The sequence below is a fragment of the Tauraco erythrolophus genome, chromosome 8 (assembly GCF_009769465.1).
Source record: "Tauraco erythrolophus isolate bTauEry1 chromosome 8, bTauEry1.pri, whole genome shotgun sequence".
In the NCBI taxonomy this organism is placed as follows: domain Eukaryota; kingdom Metazoa; phylum Chordata; class Aves; order Musophagiformes; family Musophagidae; genus Tauraco; species Tauraco erythrolophus.
In genome coordinates, this window is record NC_141472.1 from 24,747,100 (window position 1) to 24,770,842 (window position 23,743).

Genomic DNA, 23,743 nt, shown 5'->3' on the forward strand with positions numbered 1-23,743 from the left:
GCGGGGCACTTCCACCCCGGCCATTTTCCCTCGGGCGGGAGGCGGCGGCGGCCAGTGAACCCCGGCACCGGCCGCCCGGGGACGCGGCGCGGAAGCCGGCCGGCAAGGGCAGCGGCGCAGGCCGCCACTGGCCGAGCCGGGCCCCCCGCCCCGGCCCCAGGCGGGGAGGCGCGGGGCGGCCGCGGCGGAACGGGGGCGGCCGCGGCCGCTGGAACTCCGTCCGCCGCTGGCTCCCTGCCCGCCTGCCCGGCGGTCGCGGGCCGCCGCTAGGCCCCAGCCCTCCCCCCACACACACGCACTCCGCGCCGCGGAGCGCTGCCGCGCCCGGGGGGAGCCCCGCCGCCACCGCGGAGGGAGCCCGCTGCCCCCGTCCCGCCGCCTCGGGGAGCCGGAGCGGGGCCGCGGCGCGGGCGCCCCGCCGCCCCCCGCGGGAAGCGGCGGCCCCGGCGCGCAGGGCCGCGGAGCGCCCCCGCCCCCCGCGCCGCTCCCCCTTTGAAAACTGATCTTTGGCTCTTCGCGTGAAAGTGATTTGAATTTGGCTCGGCGGCGCTCTGCGCAGGCGTCCAGCTGCTGGCATGCTGGCTCCTTGCAAAGCAGCTGTTTTGGGTTTGAAATTCCAACATGGCAGAGGCTGCAGTCAGTCTTCCCTTCAAAAACTTGGAATGATTTCAAATCATAGGCACCTTCACTTAACCCGAGCCCCCATTCATCAGCAAACACATAGGATCGATGCTACTCTAACCTATCGGGTTCTCGTACCAAATCTCCAGGTAAGAGGATCTTATTTTTTTTTTCCCTAGTCTTCCTACCATCGTTTTAAATTTTATTTAATCTTAAAGCTCTCCGAGACAGCCGCGTATTTTTTTTTTTTTAATCGCCCGCTCGTGCCCTAAATATTTTGCCTAATTCGCGGTCGTTTTCCGATACTAAACACTCCGGTCTGCTTTCCTAATCGTAGTCTGGAAAGTACAGATATACAATCGCAGTGCATGGTTTTTCCTCCTTGATCATTGCCAACAATAGTAGGCAGATTAAGAGTTCGCGATTGCAAGGTCCCTCCCCACCTCCTCCTCCTCCTAATTGGATTTATTTTCAAGTTGCGTTGAAAATAATAAACTGCAGGTAACGCGGGGCTGGACTTTGAGGCAACTAACTTCTGAGCAAATAAGTGCAAATAAGAATCTCGCAAAACAAAAGTTAGGTTTAAATTGCTGTGTCTTGGCTGGGGGTGGGGGGGGGGGACACGAATATGTCAGAGGAGTTGTTGCAGTAAAATGTAAGCACATCATCTTGGAGGGGGTACAGCGTGGTGGGCGTATTGTTGGCTCGGAAGGGAGAGAAAGATGTATAATTTAATGGTATATACAATCCACTGATCCTATTACTATCCTCCCTGGAGCTCTTGTTAGTTTCAATGGGAGTGAGTGAAATTGACATGGACTTGCATTCCTGGTCATGTGCTTTTTTTCCCCCCTTTCTTTCTTCTCTTGTGATCTGAGATCCCCTTTTTGTTGATGTTGCTTTCCCACTTAATTATATGCATGTAGGTTAAATGAATACCTGACGAAAGGGCCCACGTTTCAAGGCAGTGACATTTGATAGCTGAGAGGAAAAGTGGCTTTAATGAAAAGCAACCTTTGGAATTCCTGCTTGTGAAAAATCCAATTCAGCTTTTTGTGCTGCCAGCAAGAAATGATCAGTAGCACCAGTGTTTATGGTATGTCCGTTTTGGGATCTACTTCCTTTGCATCTAAATAGCAAAGACAAATTTAAATAGCATGATAACACAATGAGGACTCTGCATGCAAATATTTTGTAATAAATGCCTAATGTTTAATAGTATGTTTTCACTTGTGTAGATATAAGCGTTTTTTTTCTCTTGCTATCATTTGTTTATCATTTCTGCTCCGATTATGGCATTAGTTTTGTCCATTGTATTGATCTCAGTTGTAAAACCTAAAGTTGCATGTTACTAGCAGTGTACTATATACAACACTGAACTCCAATGGTATGTAAATTAGTAAAACTCGGTGACTGGAGAAGGGGAAAATGCGTAGCAATTAATATATACACCTATACGTCTATGTACTCATACATATATGCCTAAAATGCATCTTTCCCTGTTGCAAACTAATAATTTTTGAGTATTTATTTGAACTCTAGCTGCTTTTCCCTCTCTTACTTTCAGCGTAATTGTCTGCTAGAGGTTTTTATCTGATGTGGAGTAGGGGAATGTTTTGCATGTAAACAAACAAAATTACTGTTGTGGCTGAATCTTTAATACGATTTAATAAGTGGTATTTTATGCTCAGTTTACAAGTATCTGGTTCCCACTGCTCTGTTCTCAATGTGTAACAGAATGAAATAATCAGGTGCTGAAACTGGCTTCATTTTAACGGTCACTCTCCAGCCCCCCACGCCACCCCCTCCTCCTAAAAAGTCAGATAAAATGGAGCATGGGGAATTTCAACTGATCTCCATGTGGTGCAGTAGATGCACCTCTAGGTATGCAGTTAAGGCTAAGGAACCGACAACAGAAGCGAGTATTAGTCTGTTTTGTGCAACCAAAAAGGGGGTACGTTCACTTTTAATTGCGTGTGGTAGCAACAAATAAGGATGGAGAGGGACCCTAGGAGAGCGAGCGAGCGTGTGTGTGTGTGTGTGTGTGTTTGGGATAAGGGGGAGGTCTGGCGTGTGTGGCTGATGATCTCTCGTAATAACATATCTGAATGCAAGAAGAAAATTGAGAGAGCAGTTGCACAATGTACACTCCTATTTTGGTGCTGTAGGTGACTACATTGCTAAACATATCCTGGGTGCTATATGATGGGAATGATCTGATTGCATTTTGCATTTAGAACTTGTTGACTTTGAAGCGATCAATAAGGCTACTGTTTATTTTAGATGCACATAATTTGCCCTGAGAAATGTTTTAAGGAGGAGAGCGAGCGAGAGCGGAACGTGTTTTTTTTTTTTTTCTTTTTTTTTTCTTTTTTTTTTCTTCTTTTTTTTTTTTTTCCTAGAGCTGTTGGAGCGAATGTGATTGCCAGATGGGAGATTTCCCTCTGTGATGTTAAAGCTGTAATATATATTCAGAGCAGATTGGACTGCTGCTTGTGATGAGGAGGATATTACATTTATAAATTTTAAATCGGGAATCGGACAGTATGCTGAGAGCTGAAATTGGATGGTGTGGACGGTTTGGACTATTAAATGCGATTCCCAGATAATAATAATAATTATAGTAGCAGTAATATATATATGTATAATAAACACAATACTATTAGGCAGCTATGTATATTCCATGGCACTTAAGTATATATTGCCAAATATCATTTCTCCTCTCTTCCCCCCTACCGTAAAATGTTAGGGATTGGAGGTGGTTGGGAGGGGGGTTTAACAGCCCACTGTTAGGAGAAATCAAACGTAATCAGGTTCCTGTTTGAGGAAAAGTTTCTCTACAATTCTTGTTGCGGACGCACCTCTTTCTGAGTTTTTGTTTTGCCTGTGTACGTGGCCTGACAGTGCCACAACCCTGAAAGGCTGCAAACTGGGAAGTAGTCACACTCGAGCAGCTCTGCTGTTGCAAATTAAAAGTGTGTTGTGGTCAGGAAATGAAAGCTACAATGTCTCTTTTGAACAAGTCGTTTATCAAGAGAAACATCTATCAAGCAGTGACTTGTCACATTGATCCTCTAAAAGTTAGGTCCGAAGTGGAAGCTGCTTTGATGTTTTTGATCCCAAATTTATAAAATTGAAAAAGCTGGAGACAGTAGGACTGATTTGCACTTAAATATGACTCTGCTCTGGGTGTGACAAAAGCATCAAGTATCTGTGATACAGAGCTGGTAAACCAAGGAGGTATCGGATCTTCTGCCTAATTTTTGTTTTCACGTTGAAACTTTAACTTTGCCACACAGGCATCTCTTTTCATACTTTTAGGGATCCTCTCTGTATGCCTGTGCATTATTTCATTGGGGATATTTTCTTGTTTAGGAATACATCTGTTGCTTCCAAATTGAACCTTTTACCGTTGTTTTTGTGATGGTATTTGTAGAGTTCAACCTGATAAGGCAATTTCAGGTTGCTTTTATTTTTTTCCTCTCATCTCAGTCTTGTTTCTTCTTCTCTATTTGTAATGTCTGTTTCCACCTCTCCTCACCATGAAGCAAAGTTTCTTTTACTGTCAAAGTAATGTTTATTGCAAGTAAGGTACATTTGAAGATATCTGTTTGCACAGCTTAAAACATGTTAAGAGTCCTGTGAAGTGTGCCTGCCCCTTCTCATCCTCTTTTTGTTTCCATTTTTGACATATGAACCACACTTTCATTCTCAACAGAAGCAGTGTATTTCAAATTGAATACGAAGTTGCGGTCTCAAGTGGGGGGAAAAAAAAAAAGAATGAAACAAAGTCTAATTTGATCTTTAATCTCTATTTTCAACAATTTGAATGGTTTAGCAACTTTTCTGAAAGGTTTTTCATTTTGCATGAAGTTTTTGTTTGGATTATCAAGGAATCCCTTTGATGAAAGAAGGTTTTGGTGTTTGTTGTTAGGTTTTTGTTTTCTTTTCTTTTTGGCTAAAGTATGGGTGAAATTTTCCTTAAAGCAGGATGCTTTGACTTCTTTTCTTCAGTGTCATAAATGAGACTAATACTGCTTATGGATACTTGATAGAGACCCATTTGCAAATAAGCAGCAAACAGCAGCGTGGTGGGAGTTTTGGTGAGTGTTATACTTGCTAATTAATCGTGTTTGAAATGAAGGAATCATAGCATGGTAATAAAGGCTCATTGTTGTTTGATGTTTGTAACAGGATGTGACTCCTACACAAATCTGGTGGGTTTGGGGTTTTTGTTGTTATTTCCCCCACTTCATAATAAGACACCTCAGTACTTGATCAAATTGTTTTTATTTATTGCAACATCTGTGAAAGCACAGGGATATTTGCTTCTCTTATTCTAGCAGTATTTTATCAACGTGGAGATTGTATTGTTATTGATATCTTCATCATACAGTTCATGGGGAAAAAATGACAGTCTTGTCATTAGCTGTTCTTTAAGACTTTTTTTTTTTGTTCGGGCAGAGCCAAAAAAATCTTTTTTTTTTTTCTTTCTAGATATAAACAGCCTACTACTCTTTTTCTTATAATTGATAAAATGACACTTCCCAAACTTTTTCGCCTTACTTGCACATATGTAGTCAGGGATAGCAACTAAAAATATGTTTCAGGATAGTTTCTATACTAGCCCTTTAAAAATTAAACTGTAAAACACTTGGAGAGTGGTTTTGTTTCCTTGTTTTGGTTTTTAATATGACTCTTATCACATGTGTCATCTTTAGGCTTCATTGTTCACCTTTCAATTAATTACTACTATATATGATGGAGAGAGATGTGATAATCTCTTTCAGACTGCAAAGCTTTAGTTTCAAAATTTAATTAATTAATTAAGGCTATGTTATGCTGCATGAACAAGGTTTGAAATCTGCTTTTGTTTAGATGGTCTCCTTTTTAAAAATGTGTTTCCTAGAGGAAAATGATTCTCTACCGTTCCTGTCAATATGTTTTTTTCAATGAATGCATACAGAAGCATTGAATATAATGACTGATCTTCCTGTAGTCTTAATCATCAATTAATAGGCTTATCTGCTTGTTAGGAGCGGGTTTAATGGTACAGAATCAGCATGAGATCTGTGTATATGAAACATTTGCATGTTGTTTATAACAGACTGAGTTTTGATCTAGCATTCCCAGATCTAATAATAGAAATATTTGGCTCTTTGCCCTCAATCAATATATCCCTTAAGAGAACAAACTTCACATAATACTTTCATAAAGTGCCTGATGTGTTGATACTGAGTTGATAAATTTAATTACTGGAGTTTTACATTGATTCATAGATCTTATGATTGGAGGAAATTGTTCTGCAAACATTTCTGAAGTATTGAGGAATATCGTATGTCAATAAAGCTTGATTAATTGATCGATCCGCTCTTTTTTCTCCTCCTGAGTCATTGATAAGAAAAGGTATAAAATAACTATAAAAATAATTTGGGATAAACTAATGAGAAATTCTCATGTGTTATTAACAGAGTATGTGAGAAGTAAAGCACTATGCATGTGGTAACAAAATTACTTTGAAGTGGAATTGTGCATATTAGGGCCAATCCTTAGCTGATGTAAAATAATTTAGCTTTAAAGAGCTACAGTAATTTACAGCTTTCAGAATCTGGCCCACTGTGGCTTTTTTTTTTTTAGTACTGTTCTTTGGCTTATTGGAAGCTGTTTTAAATCAGATATTATGGCTACCAAAATATATGGAATTTTAGATAAGCATCTGATCCAAAATGAACAGTATAGCTATAAAAGTAATTTGAAGAGCTGTAAATTCAGGATTGCGTATCCCTGATATTGTTGCAGAGTATTAAACTCTTGCTGCTAGAGATGCTATCCTCTAAGTGAAAACTTATCTTCCTTATGGGAAAGATCACTTCAGGGAACTCTAGGCTGGGAAAAGGCCTGAAGGGTTTTTTGTTGTTAAAATAAGAATAATAAAAAAATTCCAATACATAGAATTAGTTATAGGGGTATTTTCCAGGTGAAAAACCTTACTGGAGTACTTGGCTCCGTTTCTGTGAGGCATGCGACCTTTTCACCCTATGTCAATGATATTTTTATAGAGTGTGTGAGAAATGCGAGCATAAAGAAAATTCCTTAAGATCATTCAATTTTTCTTTTTTTTTCTTAAAAAAAAAATAAAAAGAAGAAACAAGAAATATCTCTGAATTTCAAAACAGCATACGCCATCTCCCTTAGTGGAACTGTATTCCTTTACAGGGTGATAGCTAATACAGAAGAACAGAGAAAATCCACTTGCAATGTGTTACCATGGGTTCGACAAATACAATCTTATCCTTCAAGGAGCAGAGAGTCCTAGACTGTAATGGAGGTCAAAGGAAATCTAAGGCTTTCAGTCCTTTAATAATGGTACCTGCCACCCCCTGATCAGCATATTAAAGAGAATGCGTGTATATGTATTATGTTTCTTAGAAGATAATTTATATTTGCAGCAACCTACTAAATACAAGTGGACTTCACTACTATTGCTTCTAAATACCTGTTGATGTTGGTCTCGCTGCGTGACAATTGAGGGTAAAATGGAAAGAGAAATAGTTGGTCAATCTCGGTTACTAAAGACTTGAGAAACTGGAGGGGAGACCAGGCTTTGGCAGGTCAGTTTGAGAATGCAAAGGATACTAGAAAGTGTAATCTGCAGAAAGCACCACTGATTAAGAGCATACGGAGATGTCTGCAGCGATGAAAATGCGGAGTCTGTGCTTCCTTTTGCTGAGTTGTACTGCTACGAGGTATTGGCACACACAGTATGGTAATAGTAATATTGTATGTCTGTTCCTATAGTGCTAGTAACGGTGCCTGTCAAACATATCATAATACTGAACTATCTCTTAAATCATATAAGCAACGCGCCTCACTACAATGGCTGTGGTATTTGTACAATAGAAAGAACAGCCATGCCTTATTATATTTAAATAATGGAATAAAACTTTGTTCTTTAAACTGTTTTTCTGCATATGGAAGAAAGTTTCATCTCTCTCAGCTATAATTAAAAATAATGCAACTACAGATGACTGTCGTGTTGCTGGCTGTTTCGTTGTTGTTTTTTTTTTTTTTTTTTTTTAATTTTTTGTTATAGTCTATTAAGTGTGTAGTCTGATGTGCCTGAAACACTGAAATAGCAATTACCAGTGATGCTATTTAACTGTTACTGAGAAACTGTTTTCTCAGTTCTTTTAAAGTATAGTGCAGCTACTGCTAGTATGTTGTTAAATTCAAAGTTAAATTTCAAATGTCCTGAAAATGATGTGGAGAAAAATGCTGAGATTATTTTGATGCAATAGCAAACTTTGGTGATGCAAGTCCATTTTTGCACCAGGTTCCTTGAAATCATGTATTGCTGGGATTTTTTTGTTATTTGTTTTTAACCCTTTCGTATTCTACTTTTAAAGTGTCATGTACTCTTTGTTAAAGCATGTGGTTCGTTTTCTGCATATGAATTGCTCAATGCATGAAGACGTATGCCGCAATTTATTTTGTGTGATATTTTTAAATGTGTGCATGTACCAAGCTGGTTATAGATTGGTAACGATAAATTGGTTTCAGTAATCTGTATCTTATTTGCGTGAATACTCAAGCAGTAGGAGCATACTGTGGTCAAACTTCATGATCTAAGATAGCTGCCTCACATCTAATTAAGCAGGGTCTGAATGAATGATTCTCCAGCATGGATCATAATTAAACTTTTTGTTTCTCATATTCGGTGTGATAAAATACTTAAGGGACACATCAATGCATGTTTGCATAACTCCTGCTAATTTGAATGGAATTTGAAAATGAATATTGAGAGGAGATGGAAGAAGGGGCTGGACCTGGTGGGTTACGGGGGTTGTGTCAGGAATGTATCTTCACGCTATCTTTCAAGGTGTTTTTTTTTTTTTCCCGATTTAGAGCAACTGCTGTTTGCCTTTTAATATGTTGGAAATAACATCCCTATTTTCCTCCGAGAGGTTTTTCCCTTTCTGTCTCCTCCATTCTAGCATATAAGCAAGTCATTAATAAAAAAGCATTTATACAGTGAGCTTGAGTTATCACTTAATAAAACTATGAGAACTGTACTGCTGCAAAGATATTCCTAGACAGTACAATAGATGTTACTGTGTGTGTGTTTCTTCTGGAGACATGGGAGTGGAAGAGCCAACAATTATTTTACATTACTGAGTGACAGCAGAGGGTGGATGGGAATGATAAAGTTACATGCAGAAATTATCAATCCCTGACAATAGTATCAATATTGACATTGAAAACACTATGAACTGATAGCCCTGCTATACAAGCTTCTGATAGCTGTGCTTTTAGATGAAAAGTAGCTATTTATATACCTTATGGCTCAGTGTGGTCATGTTGAAAGTATGAACTTACTCATCACAGATTCTGAGAAAGACAGAGGACGTTAACCCGTGCTTCTTTAGACCTGTCTGATTACTTCAGCCTCCTGTGTTGACGCAGAGAAAGAAACAGCTAGATTCTATGCTGGAAGAATAAGGTTTGCAAGCACTGACTGATATAAGGTATCCCATGGTGATGCCTAAACCAAATTTTAAAAAATCAAGCATCCTTTTCAAGTAAAACTTGAGAAACATAGAAAGGAACAGCAAAGATGTATCTGAACGCACTTGAAGGTGCACCATTTACTTTCAAAAGAGATCTTTCCCATCACTCGTGGATAGCTCCACCATGAAGAGCGATATCAAAAGATCTCAGAAAAGTAACTATTCTTTCATGTCTTTGGGAACTCAGATGCTTACAAGATTGTTTCTGAGAAGGAAAAGAATCGATCCTATTTTCAGTCCCTTGTTGTTGGCATTTGTGGACCACATTGCTATATACAGTATTGTAGAAAAACAGTCTTGGTATACGAATACAATTCTGTTTCCTCTTGCAGCTCTAAAAGAATAATGCAGTGTTGCTGTATGCAAACTCAGTTTGGACAATATGTTTTTATGAATCCTTTCTTGTACTCTACATTTTTTTTTATTTAAAATATATATGGAGTTTGGTGAAAATCTTTAAACTTAATTGATAGTTCATCTGCACAATTAAAATAGAGAAATTCAAAATTAAAATAGTGTGTATTGATTTTTATAAAAGTAATATAGGCTTAAAGTTACCTGGGATAATTTGTGAATAGGATATCTCCATTCAGTCATAAAATTGCTGAGTTTAGCAAGATCTGTTATTTTTAATATGGAAAGAGACTATAAATTTGCTATCTCTTCAGCTGAACATACACTTAATTTACAACATTAAGTGGTTTTGTGTTTACTAGTGTTGGATCTGCAGCTTTATATTAACTATATATCTATGCTGATGTTGTATTGAACATACTATAAATAGGCAGATAGTCTATTTTAAAGATTATAATTCGTCATGTCTTTATAGAATTTCTGATAATTCTTGATTTCTTACTCTTTGCCTTTGATAAAAGCTGAAATAAATATATTTTGGAAACTGTTCATGCAGCAATGAACCTTTTTTAATCATTGATTTTCACTTTGTTCTTTGACTTCAATTCATTTAATTTCATAGTCCTGTCCCGTGTAGGCATTCTTTATGCTACAACACTGGTGTATTTTTCTGCTTTCAATTTAAAAACTGTAGTGGTTACATTGGTTTAGTTGATACCACAGTTGTCCTATCAAGAAACTTAATCTATTATTCAGATTAATATTAGTGTTGGTAGAGAGCTGAAGCTGAAAGTCAGTAAATCCTATGTAACGAGGAGTATGAAGCACTTCTCTTTATATTGACCCTTAACATTTGTCAATGTGACAATAATATCAAAGGCACACCTTAATAGGCAGAGAATGTTTTTGTTGAGACACATAGCTAAGTAAGTTTCAGGAGCCTTAATTTTAAGTATTTTTTTTTTTAATTTGATGTAGGTAAAATATATCTCCTCACATGCTTACAGAAACTGTGAATAACCAGCGCCTTAATGAATGCAATTTTTAAAGTCTTCATTAGTCAGAAATCTTCAAAGAGTTATAATATGATATTTCTTCTGTCACTGAGCAGATTATCCATATGGTACAGAATAACAGACAAACTGACACTAGTATTCATTTGAAGTAATAATTTTTGCCACTGATTAAGGAAAGATGTTTTGTGATCGAGTAATTAGCAAACACACGTCTTCCCTGCCCCCCGGCCCCCCCCAAGATGTCGGCTGTTTAGAGATAGTAAAAGTCGTTGCTTTCATTCATGACAGGCAAGTCGTTTTTAGCTAAAGTTGCTGTTCCTTTCTGTTTCAGAGCTGCTACAACAGCTGCAGTTTGAGCTTGAAGGCTCTGAGTGGCTGAGATAACATCACGAATAGTATTGCATCTCAGCGAGTGCAATTCAGGTTTCCACTTTTGGGTGCTCAGTTATCTGAGGTGCTGAGTCCCTGCAATTTGAATTGACTTTGGATATGCAGGTGTGCAACAAATCTTAGAAGCCTGGTGGTGATTGTTATAAGGACTTTCCCCAGAAAATGGTAGGCATTAGCTTTATTTGTACTTCTTAAATGGCAAAATCTCCCTCTTGAGGTATTAATGCTGTACGATAGAGTAAATGGGGCTTTTGATTTTTTTTTTCCCAATGGTTGTAAGAACACATTTTAAATTCATCAGGACAAAAATACGTGTTACATAAAGGTATATGGAATGACTCATTGTGATTTTGGATGGAGAAAACTTTAAAATCAGTTTGTTACTGTGTAAATGTTCTAAGGAGCAAAATACAGAGTAGATGATGCTATTCTAATTGCAAAATCTCCCTTAGTTACCTTGTCCCTCCTCCAGATCCCCTTCCCCCTTCCCCCTCCCCGCCATGTCTTTTTTAAACAATTATGGGCATTGTGCTCCTTAATGGTGCATAGTTACTGTAAAGATAGATGTCCTCAAATAATGAGTTTCTAATAATAATCAGAGGCAGTTAGATTAAACTGGTTTTGTATAGAAATCTTACAGCGTGAAAAAGTACACCTAAATCCTGAGATATATTTACAGGAACTAAGCCTATTTACAGAGGACTAACCCAATTTGGTATCTGTGCATGTGTGTGGGGAGAGGGGAGTAGAGGCGTATGTTTGTATATGCCTACATTTTTGTGCACCTGCTTTAAAAACTTCAGAAGGAGATTATTTTTTTTACTACAGATTTCTAGTCTGCTTTCTGATAACAGAATATGTTTTAAAGTCACAACATACTAATTAGCTTCTGTGTTTACAGTGGAAAGCTTGCATTCCTTCAAATGACTTATAGCTGTACTCTTCTTTCTCTGTTGGTCCTACCCTATCCCAGTCTTTTTTTTTTTTTTTTTCCCCTCCAAGAGGCTTACTACCTGAGATTGGTTCCTTTCTTCCTTGTTAAAAAGTTATGAAGGGAAGTAAATGAAAGTGCTAAGTACAGTAACAGATAATTGTTACTTTAAAAAGTTGTTACTATATTGGCTAGGAAAATATTTTTCCTAACAGGTACTGGATCAGCAAAGCCGTACAATAAACAGAACAAAATAGTTTAACTTATGGTTTAGAAATACATATGCCTTTTAAATGGAAACAACCCCCAAATCTCCCACATACCTTTTGGGGTTTGGCGAACAAAAGCTCGCTTGTACGCTCCAAATTCCCCTGGGCCTCAATTTGCAATACCATTATTTAAGCCTGGCTGATATAAACCCATTGCAGAGAAATAGAAGCTTTCCTTCCTAGCTTTTCAAAGCCGTTCTGTGCCCCCCTCTCTATGCCTACCCACGTTCCCTGCCCCCCTCACCCCTCCCTGTTCCCAGCCTCTCAGTCTTACCCTGCCACTGTGACGCTCTTTTGTATTTGAAACGTAGTAAATGTAGAAATACTACGCTTCTGAAACACAGAAAAGTGCCATTCTGCGTGGACTTACTGACATCTCGACCAACACACGTGTAATTCTATCTTCTGACTAAGATCAAGGCTATAATCACTTTAATATCTGTTGTGTCCTCTACCAGGTGACCTGCAGTCTTTCACTGTAAAGATAAGAGACTCTGATATAATAAGTTATTTCTTCTCTAAGTCTGATCTTATAGGAAATACTAACCATAAACTGAGGAGAAACTTGTGCCCACATAATATGCTTCTAGGGTGCCAGGCTCTCTGGATATCTGCTCACGGGTACACTGCCGGCATTGTTGGATGCTCAGCTGGAAGCTGTCCTGGAGCAGGACTGGGTTTGGGAGTAATCCCAGCAGTTACTAATAAATACAGGAATCACTGTAGCTTGATGCAGCGTTGAGTACTACAACTGTATGTATTTTGCTGCTAATAAAATGGTAGTCTAGTTTGTCATTAAGAAGCTTGTCTTTTTGAAATAGCAATCGAGGTACAGTTCTGAGCTTTTGAGTTAGTACCTGTTAGTGGGAAGAGCAGCTAAGAAATAGATGAGCTGCATTCCCGAATGTGGGCGGAAACATGGTGAGTAATACATGCTTTGGCATGGCATCTGCCAGAAGTGAGGTGGGTTTTTTTTATTGTAAGGTTGGTTTTTTTTTCCCTTGCTTTAGTTTTGAAAGGTGTAAGGTATTCTGCTAAGCAGAGGGAAAAAAACAAAAGGGAAAAATACTTCCAAGCAAATCATTATAGCATACCTCAATGACTGTGCTCCACACTTAGATTTAATTAGAAGACAACTGCACTGGAAAACTGGTCATTTTAGTCATAGTTAACAACTGGTTCTCTCCTACCCCCAATCAGAACCGATTATATGCTGTGCTGTATAATGTAATTTCTACAAGAAAATTAAGTATGAATAGGCACAATAGTATTGTGTAGTTGCAATAATGAGGTTTTCGTTAATGATGTTAATTTATCATTTAACTGTCCTTTTAGAGGCGAAAATAACTATTTTCTTTGTGGTGTTTCCTTTTACTCTATATACCAACCAGTATCAAATTGGGGTATTTTGTAAATATTTCAAGCAAAAGACTGTGACTGGATAGCTATTAATATGTTCATTATGTGGTAAAAAGGCACGAAAAGAAGTGAAACCTTCTATATTCGTGTTTCTTATAGGATAACTACTTTCAGGAGGGATTTCTTTTATGTTGTAATATAACTTACTAGTGTACTGTTTCTAAAGTGTCATGGGTAGTTCAAGGCTGGATTTCAGGCAAGCCTTGCCTGAAAAGTTTGTTTCCTAGTTAGCTGTAATAAAACTTACTTGCTGTCAGTAGTAAGATAATAAGGACAAAAATCATGTACGGTTTAAGAAAAAAAAAAAAATCTAGCCATTTGCATTTGTGCACCAAATGCCACTTGGTGATATACTTGTTGGGCTGAGCTATTAAGTACTCTGTGGGCTGTAATTCAGCTAGTGTATGATTGACTAAGTATATTAGAGCTTTTTACCTACTGCCAATGCAAAATTTGACCGTAGTTTTACCCTGAGATGTTTTTGCCTTTAAAAAGACCCACACTTCATGACTACAGGTGGGTTGTAAGAAAGCTTATCATTGTTATTTGTAGGGTGTGGCTCCACATTAGAGTAAGAGTAACCTGAATCTGAACTGGTACTGAATAGATTTTTATTTTCAATTTTGATTCCAAGGCCCAAATGTGGGAATTGATATATCATCTTAAAATTTCAAATCTACATTTTATGCACTGTGCCAAAGCACCCATGAGCTCATTAAGCAAAGACTTTTTCAATTATCTTGTGTTTATGCATGTATTTATACTTGACAGGAATCCTTTAGAGGTTTGGTTTGCTGAATTAATACTTACAGTGTCTTGGAGTACATAAAATATGCTTAAAAATAAAAAGAGTAAGCACTGCTTACAGATCTAGTTCTGGTAGCTTCCTCTGTATTTTAGTAGCTGCTGAAAACTTCCTTGGCCAGACATCCAGCCTCTAGAGGCCATGCCAATAACCTCCTCTGCCAGACCCTCACCCACACAACCATCTGCAGAAAGTTTTAACGTTGGCATCTACAGAGAGAATCCCATTTGTGTTGTCTAATAAAATCTCTGTGTGTATTCCTTGTTATTTCTGGAGGTTTGCTACAATAAGTAGTTTGCTTTCCTTTTTTTTTTTTTTTTTATCTGGGGGAAGGCTTTTGTACTTGTTATGCTGCTTGCTTCCCCCCCCACCCCACAGTGGTGATCTTTATGAAAGTAAAGACTCAAATCCGCTATGGTATAATCATGTGGTCATGTGGCTCTCAGTTATCTCTTCACCTGGTAGAAATCTTACTTCAGGTATACACTGCTCTTTACTGTAATAAAGACTATAGAAGCCAGTGTATAGTATTTGAGACTTGCAAAATTAGGTACTAAAATTTATTATGTACTAAAATCTAGATAATAAATAATTCAGATGGGATTAAACCCAGTTAACCGTACTCCAGTCACCTAGGTTCAATTGCTTGACCTTTTTCTCTCGTGAAATGCCATATTACAGTTTTTTAATTACAGTTTTTTGTTCTCCTATGGACTATTGTTACTAACATTGATGTTTATGTGACGTCATATTTGTTCTCCAGCTCAAATGTTTGATCGTAGTTCTCTACTCTGATATATCACTATTAGAAATCAGAGGTTTTCCAATAATTCAAATTAATCTGATAGTCTGCTTCAAATTTTCCTTAAATCTACTGAAGCAGAACTAAGAGGAAGTATTCTTGGATTTGGTACCATAAATTAAGACATGCTGCAATCCATAGTTTAGTTTTGGTCTAAGAATATGTGTATGTTTAGGGAGAAGTATATATTAATGACAATTTGTCACAGAGTGTTGTTAACCAAGTATACGACCTTTCCTAAAAGTGTACTGGTTTAACTTGGATACTTTCTGCTTGAAAATTTTCAAATATCGTTTTGCTAGTTTGAATTGAAATGTGATCGGAGCATGTACACTTTAGAAGGAGAATAAGTGTCTCCTGCTGATGACTTCATTAAGTCCTCCGTGTAGCTGAACAGATAGGCCTGTTACTCTGGGAAAACTTTGCTTTTTAATTGCATGAATACAGCATTTTAGCTACACATTTATTGTTGAGCCATGAAGCTTAACTACATTGTTGAGTTTCTACGTTTCTGTACAACATAAGGAAATGAGAAAGAATCCAGCAAAAGTTAAGGAGATTGGTTTTGTTTATTTTGTGAGTCACCTGGCCTATAATCAGGAGATCTATGCTCAATTCCCATTTAGCTTTCCAACCTTTTCTTTAAAAGTAATTAAAATAATTTAAAAGCTGTTTGGTGTATGAAGTTTACGTTATCTGCTTTATGAGCAGTACTGGACCAAATTTTGTTGGGGAGTTCGACAATAACCCATGAGCAGTTTGGAAGATTTATTTAGTATGTTCCTAGGTTGATGCAACCCATATGCAAAGTTTTCGTTGCCTCAAAATGTCAAAGAGTTTTTGTTGGTCTAAGAATAATTACCGTTATGGAGATGCAGGGGAAAAAATTTTCCAAGACAGCACAATCTGTGGAAGTGCTAGGTCATGCTTTTTATGTCTTGATCACCTGTGGCCAACAGATAGTTAACTTACTGGAGAACTAATGGTGACATTGTTTTGTGATTCATGTAATCCACTTTTTCCCAAGGGGCTGAGACAGCCACTAGTGTGTCGCTTCAACCTTGGCATACACCCAGGTTGCAAACTTGTTCCTTCATTCGGTGTTGTGTGTTGGAGCTGTGCAGTAAACTGCCCAACATACAGAAACCTCAATAAAAAAGGATGTGTAACACCTGGAGGGCGGCATGGTTAACCCCTTTACAAACCTAATCTCTTCAGGGTTAGGGGTACTCTTAGAATAAGCTTTAGCTGTCATGGAAAAGTGTTGGAAATACAGTTAGGGTATCTGGTCAGTCTTAAATAACCAAGTTTTTTGATGACAGAGTTGTTTACAGTCAGAGACTGTCCCTGTTGTTCTGCCTGGGAGAGAATAATCTTTTTTTCCTAACTGCCAGTAGAGGATCGGTGTCATACAAGCATTTGCCTTATTGTTGTCCTCCAAACTCCAATATCCTGGGCCTTTCTCTTCACCCATCAAATGGGTAGCTTTAAAACTGTCCTGAAAGTCAAAAAAAATCAGGCTGTGTTGAAGTGAGTGGGGGGAAGCAAGTCCTAGAGCCAGAAACGTCCCTGTGAGGGGACCCGCAGGGTGCCTGCGGGTCCCTCCTGGGTGCTGGTGGGGTGCCTACTGGAGCATCTCTGCTCACGTCATCTGTGGCATCCTGGTGGCAGGCAGAGCTAACTGACTCTCGAATGGATCAAAATAACAGGAACAAGTGAGCATGCTGTGAATGTATTGATAGTTTATAGGATTTTTTTTTTTAAAGCAGTTATTAAATAATAAAATAACTAAAAGGTAATTTTGATGCGCAGTATTAGAGCACAGAGTAACTCAAATGTAAGCTGTATGGATGGTCTCTGATTTTTGTTGCTGGAAGGGCATGTGTTGTCTTTGGTCTGAATTTAGAAAAGTGTGAATTTTGTCCTTGTGGTGGAACATTGTACCTTTTAAATGTAGGAGAGAGAAGAAAAATGGCAAAAGATTTTTTTTTTTCCTCCTGAACAAATGAAAGCAAGAGCAAAGACATCTTCATTTTAGAATTCAGGCTCCAAATTTCTCTTTAAACCATTTTTAATAGAAACAGTAAGTTATAATCATCTAAGCAATTACCTGAACACAGAAGGAGTGAGGCCCAGCCTGGGCTTCAGCCCCAGATGTTTCTGGACTACAATAATGGCCCAGCCCAGATATTTACAGCTTAATTCTGCTCATGTGCACTTGTCCATAAATGGTTCCTTTTCCATTTCCAGTTCAACAACCGAACCACTTATAGTAGAGAGTGATTTAAACTTGAATGATGATAAAATGTGAATAGAGACAATTTACCTTTGGAAACTTTAAAATCCATTTCCAATATTTAAAATGTAAGGTAACTCTTGAAGAGAATGATTGATCAGTAAGTGCCCCCTTTTAAATGTCGTATTCTTTTCTTTTTTTCCTATATATGCGTATAAAATCTGATTTTATACTTTTTTTTCTTTTTGTTTAGCTTTGCTGCAGTTCGAAGCAGAGACTTTTTTTTTTTCTCCTTTTAATGCTATGCCATCTAGCACTACTTGCACTGCAAGCCAGTGTATCTAACCTCGCTCCTTTCCTCGTTCCTGTCGTCCTCGCTGCTCCTCCCAATCAGCCTCATTGCTTGAAACTAAACAAATTGAAAATAATGATTGGTAACCATCTGCTGTGCTGAAATTCCAGTACAGCAGTTAACTCCATTTTACAAAACAACTTCAATCTAGTGAATTACAGTGCGGTTCTTGGTGGCAGCAGATAGCAACAAGCCGTTTCAAGTTCCTCTAGACGAAGCAGTTCGCAGAGGGAGCGTTATGCAGAGTCACTTGGTGGGGTTGGAGTTGGAGCGGGGGAGACTCGCCATCAGACAGTCCAATGTCATGCATTTGAAAACTATAGAGTCTGGCAAACCATGGTTTAATTGTTTCATCTGATTGAAAAGCAGGCTGGTCCATAAAACTGTGCAGACAGGCGGTCTTGCGAACGTGCGCCCTTTAGTTTGGTTTTCTGTTTCTGCAGCGCGATGCGATGAGTAGCGTGTTCGGCTTTCAGTCACTTCATGTGACTTTTGGAGTGCCCAGAGAAAACCTCAACCAAAAATTAGATTGCGTAGCTGGTCAAAGCGTGTTGAAGAACAATACTTATTCATAGAGTTTCTACTGAAGAAACTCTTCTATTGATGCAGAACTGTAACAAGAAGTGCTCTAAATAGTGACGGACTGCCAAACAGCAGATATTCAAAGAGCGACAGCCTATGGTGTAACATGAAAATAGGTACCATTATCATCTGTGTTTTTAACTCAATTTCAGTTATTTGAGCTTAAGATTTGATCGTGTATAAAGAAAGTCGCTTTAAAATGGGCAGTATATTGAGTTCAAAGGACCCATACAGTTCATAAATTCTCCGGTGTCTACTGGATTTTTCATCAGGGAGACTTCCAATAAAATGATCTATTTTAGAAATAATATTGTTTAGTAGGTTGAAATGTGGTGTAATAAAATTAGACCTTCAGTCTTCTAAAGTTACTACTTAGATGGCACCCTTGGGATGGTAAAATGGCTGTATAAGCAGATGAATCAGACAGTTTCACTGATGGATACATTTGTCAGTCTCTGTTACAGATATAATATATTCTTATATCTGTAATCCTGACACTGTTACATCCAAATGAAATCAACATGAGGTTGTCATCTTTAAGCAAATATGTTAAGTGTTGTCTTTTGTGCTTTGGATTGAAAGAAAGGGGCCCAAGGGAGCCGCATCATGCAAATGGAACAAATCCCATTTCTTCTGAGCTGTGCTGTTTCCCCCTTCATGGCAGCTGGCTGTGTTATCTTTGTGTGTTTCTCTGAGTGCTGACAATTCTTTCAGTGATCTAAGTTAGGGCACATTAGAAAGTGGAAGCAGCTGTCTGTCGTTATACTGAGAGACGTGTTTGCTCTACTGCAAAGATGAAGGACCATGAATCCTTGACACACTCTCTCCCCCCTCCCCCTTTACTTTCCAACATGATCAACATTCAGACGCACAGATTGTCTGCTTGGACAGTTTTTTTGTTCTGACTGACAGCATCTGGCATAGACAAATTTAAAAATACATAGCATGCCATGCTTGGAATTGGAACATCCCTTCTTTATAATCTTCTCATTTAAACCATTCATTTACATTTCAAGAAAGGTTACAGCTTGATATGGTTGAAACATTTATTTTAAATGAATAACCTCCTAATGAAATACCTTGAATGAGCACCAAACAGTCAGTGTTCATTAAAAATTACACCTGATTAGTATGGCCTTGGAACTGTTGCGAAGACATAAGATTTCCCCATTGTCTCAATCCATAACAAAAAAAAAAAAAAAAAAGAAAATGTTTAGTGTGTGTGTGTAATTTGTTTTTTTTTTTTTTTTTACCACAGAGCTAAATGAGAATGCTGTTTTCACTTGCAACCCCTCATCGTTTTCAAGAGTACCATGTTATAAAGCAGTAGCCTTTAAACTGCTATTTGTCTAATTAAATCTGCTTTTACTGGAACAATACATTTGCAGGAAACGCCTAAATAGTGTTGTGTTTTGTTTTGTTTTATTCTGCTAAAGCATTTATGATTTTGAGAGGCAAGATCCTTCATGATTTGATGCAATCTGAAATCCTATGTATGTTTTTTCTTCTGAGAAGTATTCACATGTTTGTATACAATACTTTACTAGTAAAATAGAACTGAAATGGTGGACCATCCACTAAAATGTTTATGCACGTGCACATGCACATATGCACACGTACGTTCTGTGCACTCTCATCTTCATGATCCAGGTTAGCAATGCAGACATGCTTGTCTAGCATTTATGTAAAAATAATATGAAAATTGGCTGTACCAGTCAGAATATGGACTTTGAGTCCAGGAAGGGAAGAAGAAAATTCTTTCCTTGTACTAGGCATTTAGATGCTTTCTATCACTGTGGATTGCAGCTTTAACTACTCACAGTACAGAAAAAAAAAAATCTTCCAGAAGAGGGAGGGGGAACCCCCAGTATTATAATAAAATAGAGGACTGTTCAAGTGCTTGGCAGTAAATATGTAAAACAAGTATCCTGGCTTATTTGTAGAGGAAAGAGATGCTGTAGCAGACAGGCTCAATTAACAATTGTAAGCAGGAGAGGACTTGTATTCCTTCGGTAAATGTAGGAGAGGTCATTTGCTTTAGGATAAATTCTGACAAATTTCAGCTATAGACATAAAGGCTGGAATAAATATGACAAAAGATTTTCAGTTGCACATCAAGCACTTTGTATTTGCAATGGCCATTTACATTTTTTCTCAGTGAATAGATTTCCTTTTTATTAGTGTTTTCCTGAATAATATATTTTTAAATTAATTGATTGTGAAACAAGCATTTTGGCACAATAGGAATTTTAATACAGACTTGAAATATCATTTATACTTTTTAAAAAATTCTCTTAGTAATGCCTAATCTATTTTCTTTTTCTGGAGGAAGCACTAAGATGGTAAGTTTTCAGCACAGGTTTTACTATGCTGGTTATGTGTAATCATAGAAGTGAAAGCAAATTTTATTTTAAATGAAATCACATTTTTCCCCCCACAAACTGTTCCGTTTATGTGATAAACTTCTATTTTGATTTTTTTTATTTTTTAATGACTAGTTTTAAAGGCTTGTACAGATATGCATCTGTAAGCAAACTGGGAATAGGTTAGAGAACACAATTCCCTGGTGTAAAAAGCAAGGTTTAGCAGTAATGCTTTTAATCTGGACTTGTAGAGGATTCGGGAGCATCCATAGATCTGCTTCAGTAATTACCATACCCCAAGTGGCACTGGAAGAGACATTTGCCTAAAAACTTGATGTCTTCATTACACTGTTTACATTTTAATTAGAAACATGAAATTAGTGATTCATACGGACAACTATAGTTTAAGTGGGTTTGCTCACCATCCAATAAATCACGGGGGGGGGGGGGGGGGGGGGGGGGGGCGGGCAGGGGGGAAAGGAGGGAGGAAAAAAAAGGCAACCCCACAACCTCCATCCGCAAGCGACAAACCCTCTCCAACCTACAGTTGGAATAAATAGTTTGCCAGGAATCATTCATGGGAATAACATGTTGGTATTAGAAGCTGGTTAAAACGTGGGTTTTATTTTATCAGAGAGGAAATTTACATGTAAATTAGCGAACGTAATTTTAAAGCTAAAGCTACTTGCACGCAGCACGGCACGTCTGCGGGTGACGTGTGTGTAGGATATACATGTGCAGCCTCTGTGTATGATACATACATGCAGAATTGTAGCTGGGCTGAGGAGAAGAATCCGTGTAGGAACATTTTGGCGGTGCTGAGCGCTGCGTACGGCGGCAGAGGAGCCGCTTTAGCCTGTTCCCCTGCGTCCCCACAAATACACGTAAACATTTGTGTAGCCGCGCGCAGAGCCGTGTACATACAAGCGCGCACGTGCGCGCGCACAGAGGCCAGCCAGGGCGCGTGGGTCGCCCCCCACCCCGAATTTCGCAGGTACCGGTCAGCACCGCCGGCCTAAACCCGCTCCGTCCGGGAGCGACGCGGCGAGAAGCAGCGGTGCCCGTCGGCGTCCCCCCGAGCCAGCAGCACGCCCGGCGGCCCCTCATCCCTCCCGGGGCCGCCCGGCGGCCCCTCATCCCGCCCGCCGCCCTCATCCCGCCCGGCCCTCCCGGGGCCGCCCCCGCCCGCGGAGGGTGACCCTGCAGCCCGGCGCGCGCCGCATCCCCAACCGCACCGCGTCCGTGGGCGAGTTCAAATCCCGACTCCTAAAGGCAGAGCTGGGATTCCAGCTAATGACTCAGAGATACAGGGGGTCAATGCACTGGTGATGTGGAGTACTGAGCCATCGCGCCAGCTTAGTTGTACTTTTTTTTTTTTTTTCCTTTTCCCCCCGCCCCCCCTCCATAACTCGCCGTCTTACCCTCTGCATTTCCACCCCCCTTTCCCTTATGAAAAAAGTGATGATATGCAAAATCGCATTTCTTCTTCTAAGAATACTTTACGGGTTGTATTCCTTTGAATTTCAGTTTGGTCCGCTCGATTTAAAAAAAAAAATAGCTAACGTTGTTCTTGGGGAGGCGTGGGGGAATTGTTTTCTCCACTATTGACTTCACGTTACGTTACTTCCATACAGACTGTTTTGCGCGTTATGCAAATAATACATGGATAACCAATTTCTTTGAATGGGAGACTGAGCTTTGGCAGCGATAAGTGAAAACTTGTTGGTTTAATATTAATGTCTTTTCTTTAAGCAAAAATAAGGAAGTTTCCTTTTCCCTTGCTGTTTATTGGATTTCTTTTTGTTGGAATCCTTAAAATTTGTAGGATAATCTCTTTCCAGAACACTCGTTCCGCATTCTGTTATTTTCTTTAGCTATATAGAAATTTACATATATATTTATAATTGTTCCTGGGTACCTCAGATTTTTACACAGTACATGATAGACATCAGAATAGACATTTTAGAAAGATGTTTCACTTTTCCCAATACGCATCATATTTTTCTTCTTTCATCATTCAGGTGGTATTTCTGAGCCAGAGAATGAGTAAAGCCAGGTATATCTTGTGGCTGTTTAAATGCTTTATGTAAGCACTTCACATGCCAAAAATAGACAATAGTATCTCTTTTTTGAAAGTGTTTGACATAAACTGAAATGTTATTTTAATATTAAAACAAATTCATCTAATCTGAATATTTGTTTTCCTTTTCTTAATTTAAGTTTTTATCAGAAGTATTAGCATGGTCTCTAATTTCTTGTAATTTGGCAGCACTGCAGTGAAGTAACTTGGGTGCACACTTTGTAGTGCGATTGACTCAGTGACAGTACTCTGTCTTCATTTGTTCTGTTTTTTCTTTTTCTTTTAAACACGTCTTTGCGGGTCTAGGTGTGTTATAAATGTGACTAAACAGAGCTGTCTACATCTGCAAAGACAGAAACATGCTGCTTGCTTGTACGTACCGCAAAATTCTAATAGTTTTGTGCTATCTGTTAAATTCAGTGGGCTTTTTGCATTGTGGCACGGAGCAGTTGTGCTGTGAGGGAAGCTGGCTGCCTGCCAGCCATCGACTATGAAATCCTGGGTACCTGAGAGCTTATCAGTTCTTTGGCTTTGTAAAAGAAAAAGTGATGAAAATGTTGGTAAACTGCCATGAAGGTTTAAGGCTGCCGGAATAAGGAGCCGTGTAATCAGATTGGAAAATGGAGCTTGAGATTCTCGGCATGGGAAGCAGTCGCCTGTGGACCTACCGAGATGCTGTGCAAGTGCCCGAGCTGACCACTTTGTTAGCAAATCAGCTTGTTTGCTGCAGCAGCAGGGTGGAATAGCCTAGTCCTTGTGATGGTATGTAACACAAGTAACATCTCCTGCTTTGCACGATGTAATCAGCTTGCAATCACCTCGCTCTACATTAACCTTCTTGATATTTTTCCCTTTTGTAAGACTGCGCACTTTAAACAATTAGCCATAGAAAGCAATCCTTCAAGCAAATCAAAGCAATCCTTTAATTTTATCACCCTGCTGAAAAAGTATCAGGT

The 23,743-nt window shown here is 38.9% G+C and overlaps 1 protein-coding gene across 1 annotated transcript in view; it reads left to right on the forward strand.

Moving 5' to 3' along the window:
- The first annotated feature begins 575 nt into the window (after positions 1 to 575).
- The window catches only part of FIGN (fidgetin, microtubule severing factor), a 97,129-nt gene continuing 73,961 nt past the window's right edge, over positions 576 to 23,743 (forward strand). The window contains exon 1 of the mRNA XM_086615830.1: positions 576 to 770. Within this exon, the coding sequence (XP_086471956.1) occupies positions 576 to 770 (195 nt within the window). The remainder of the gene's footprint in view (positions 771 to 23,743) is intronic.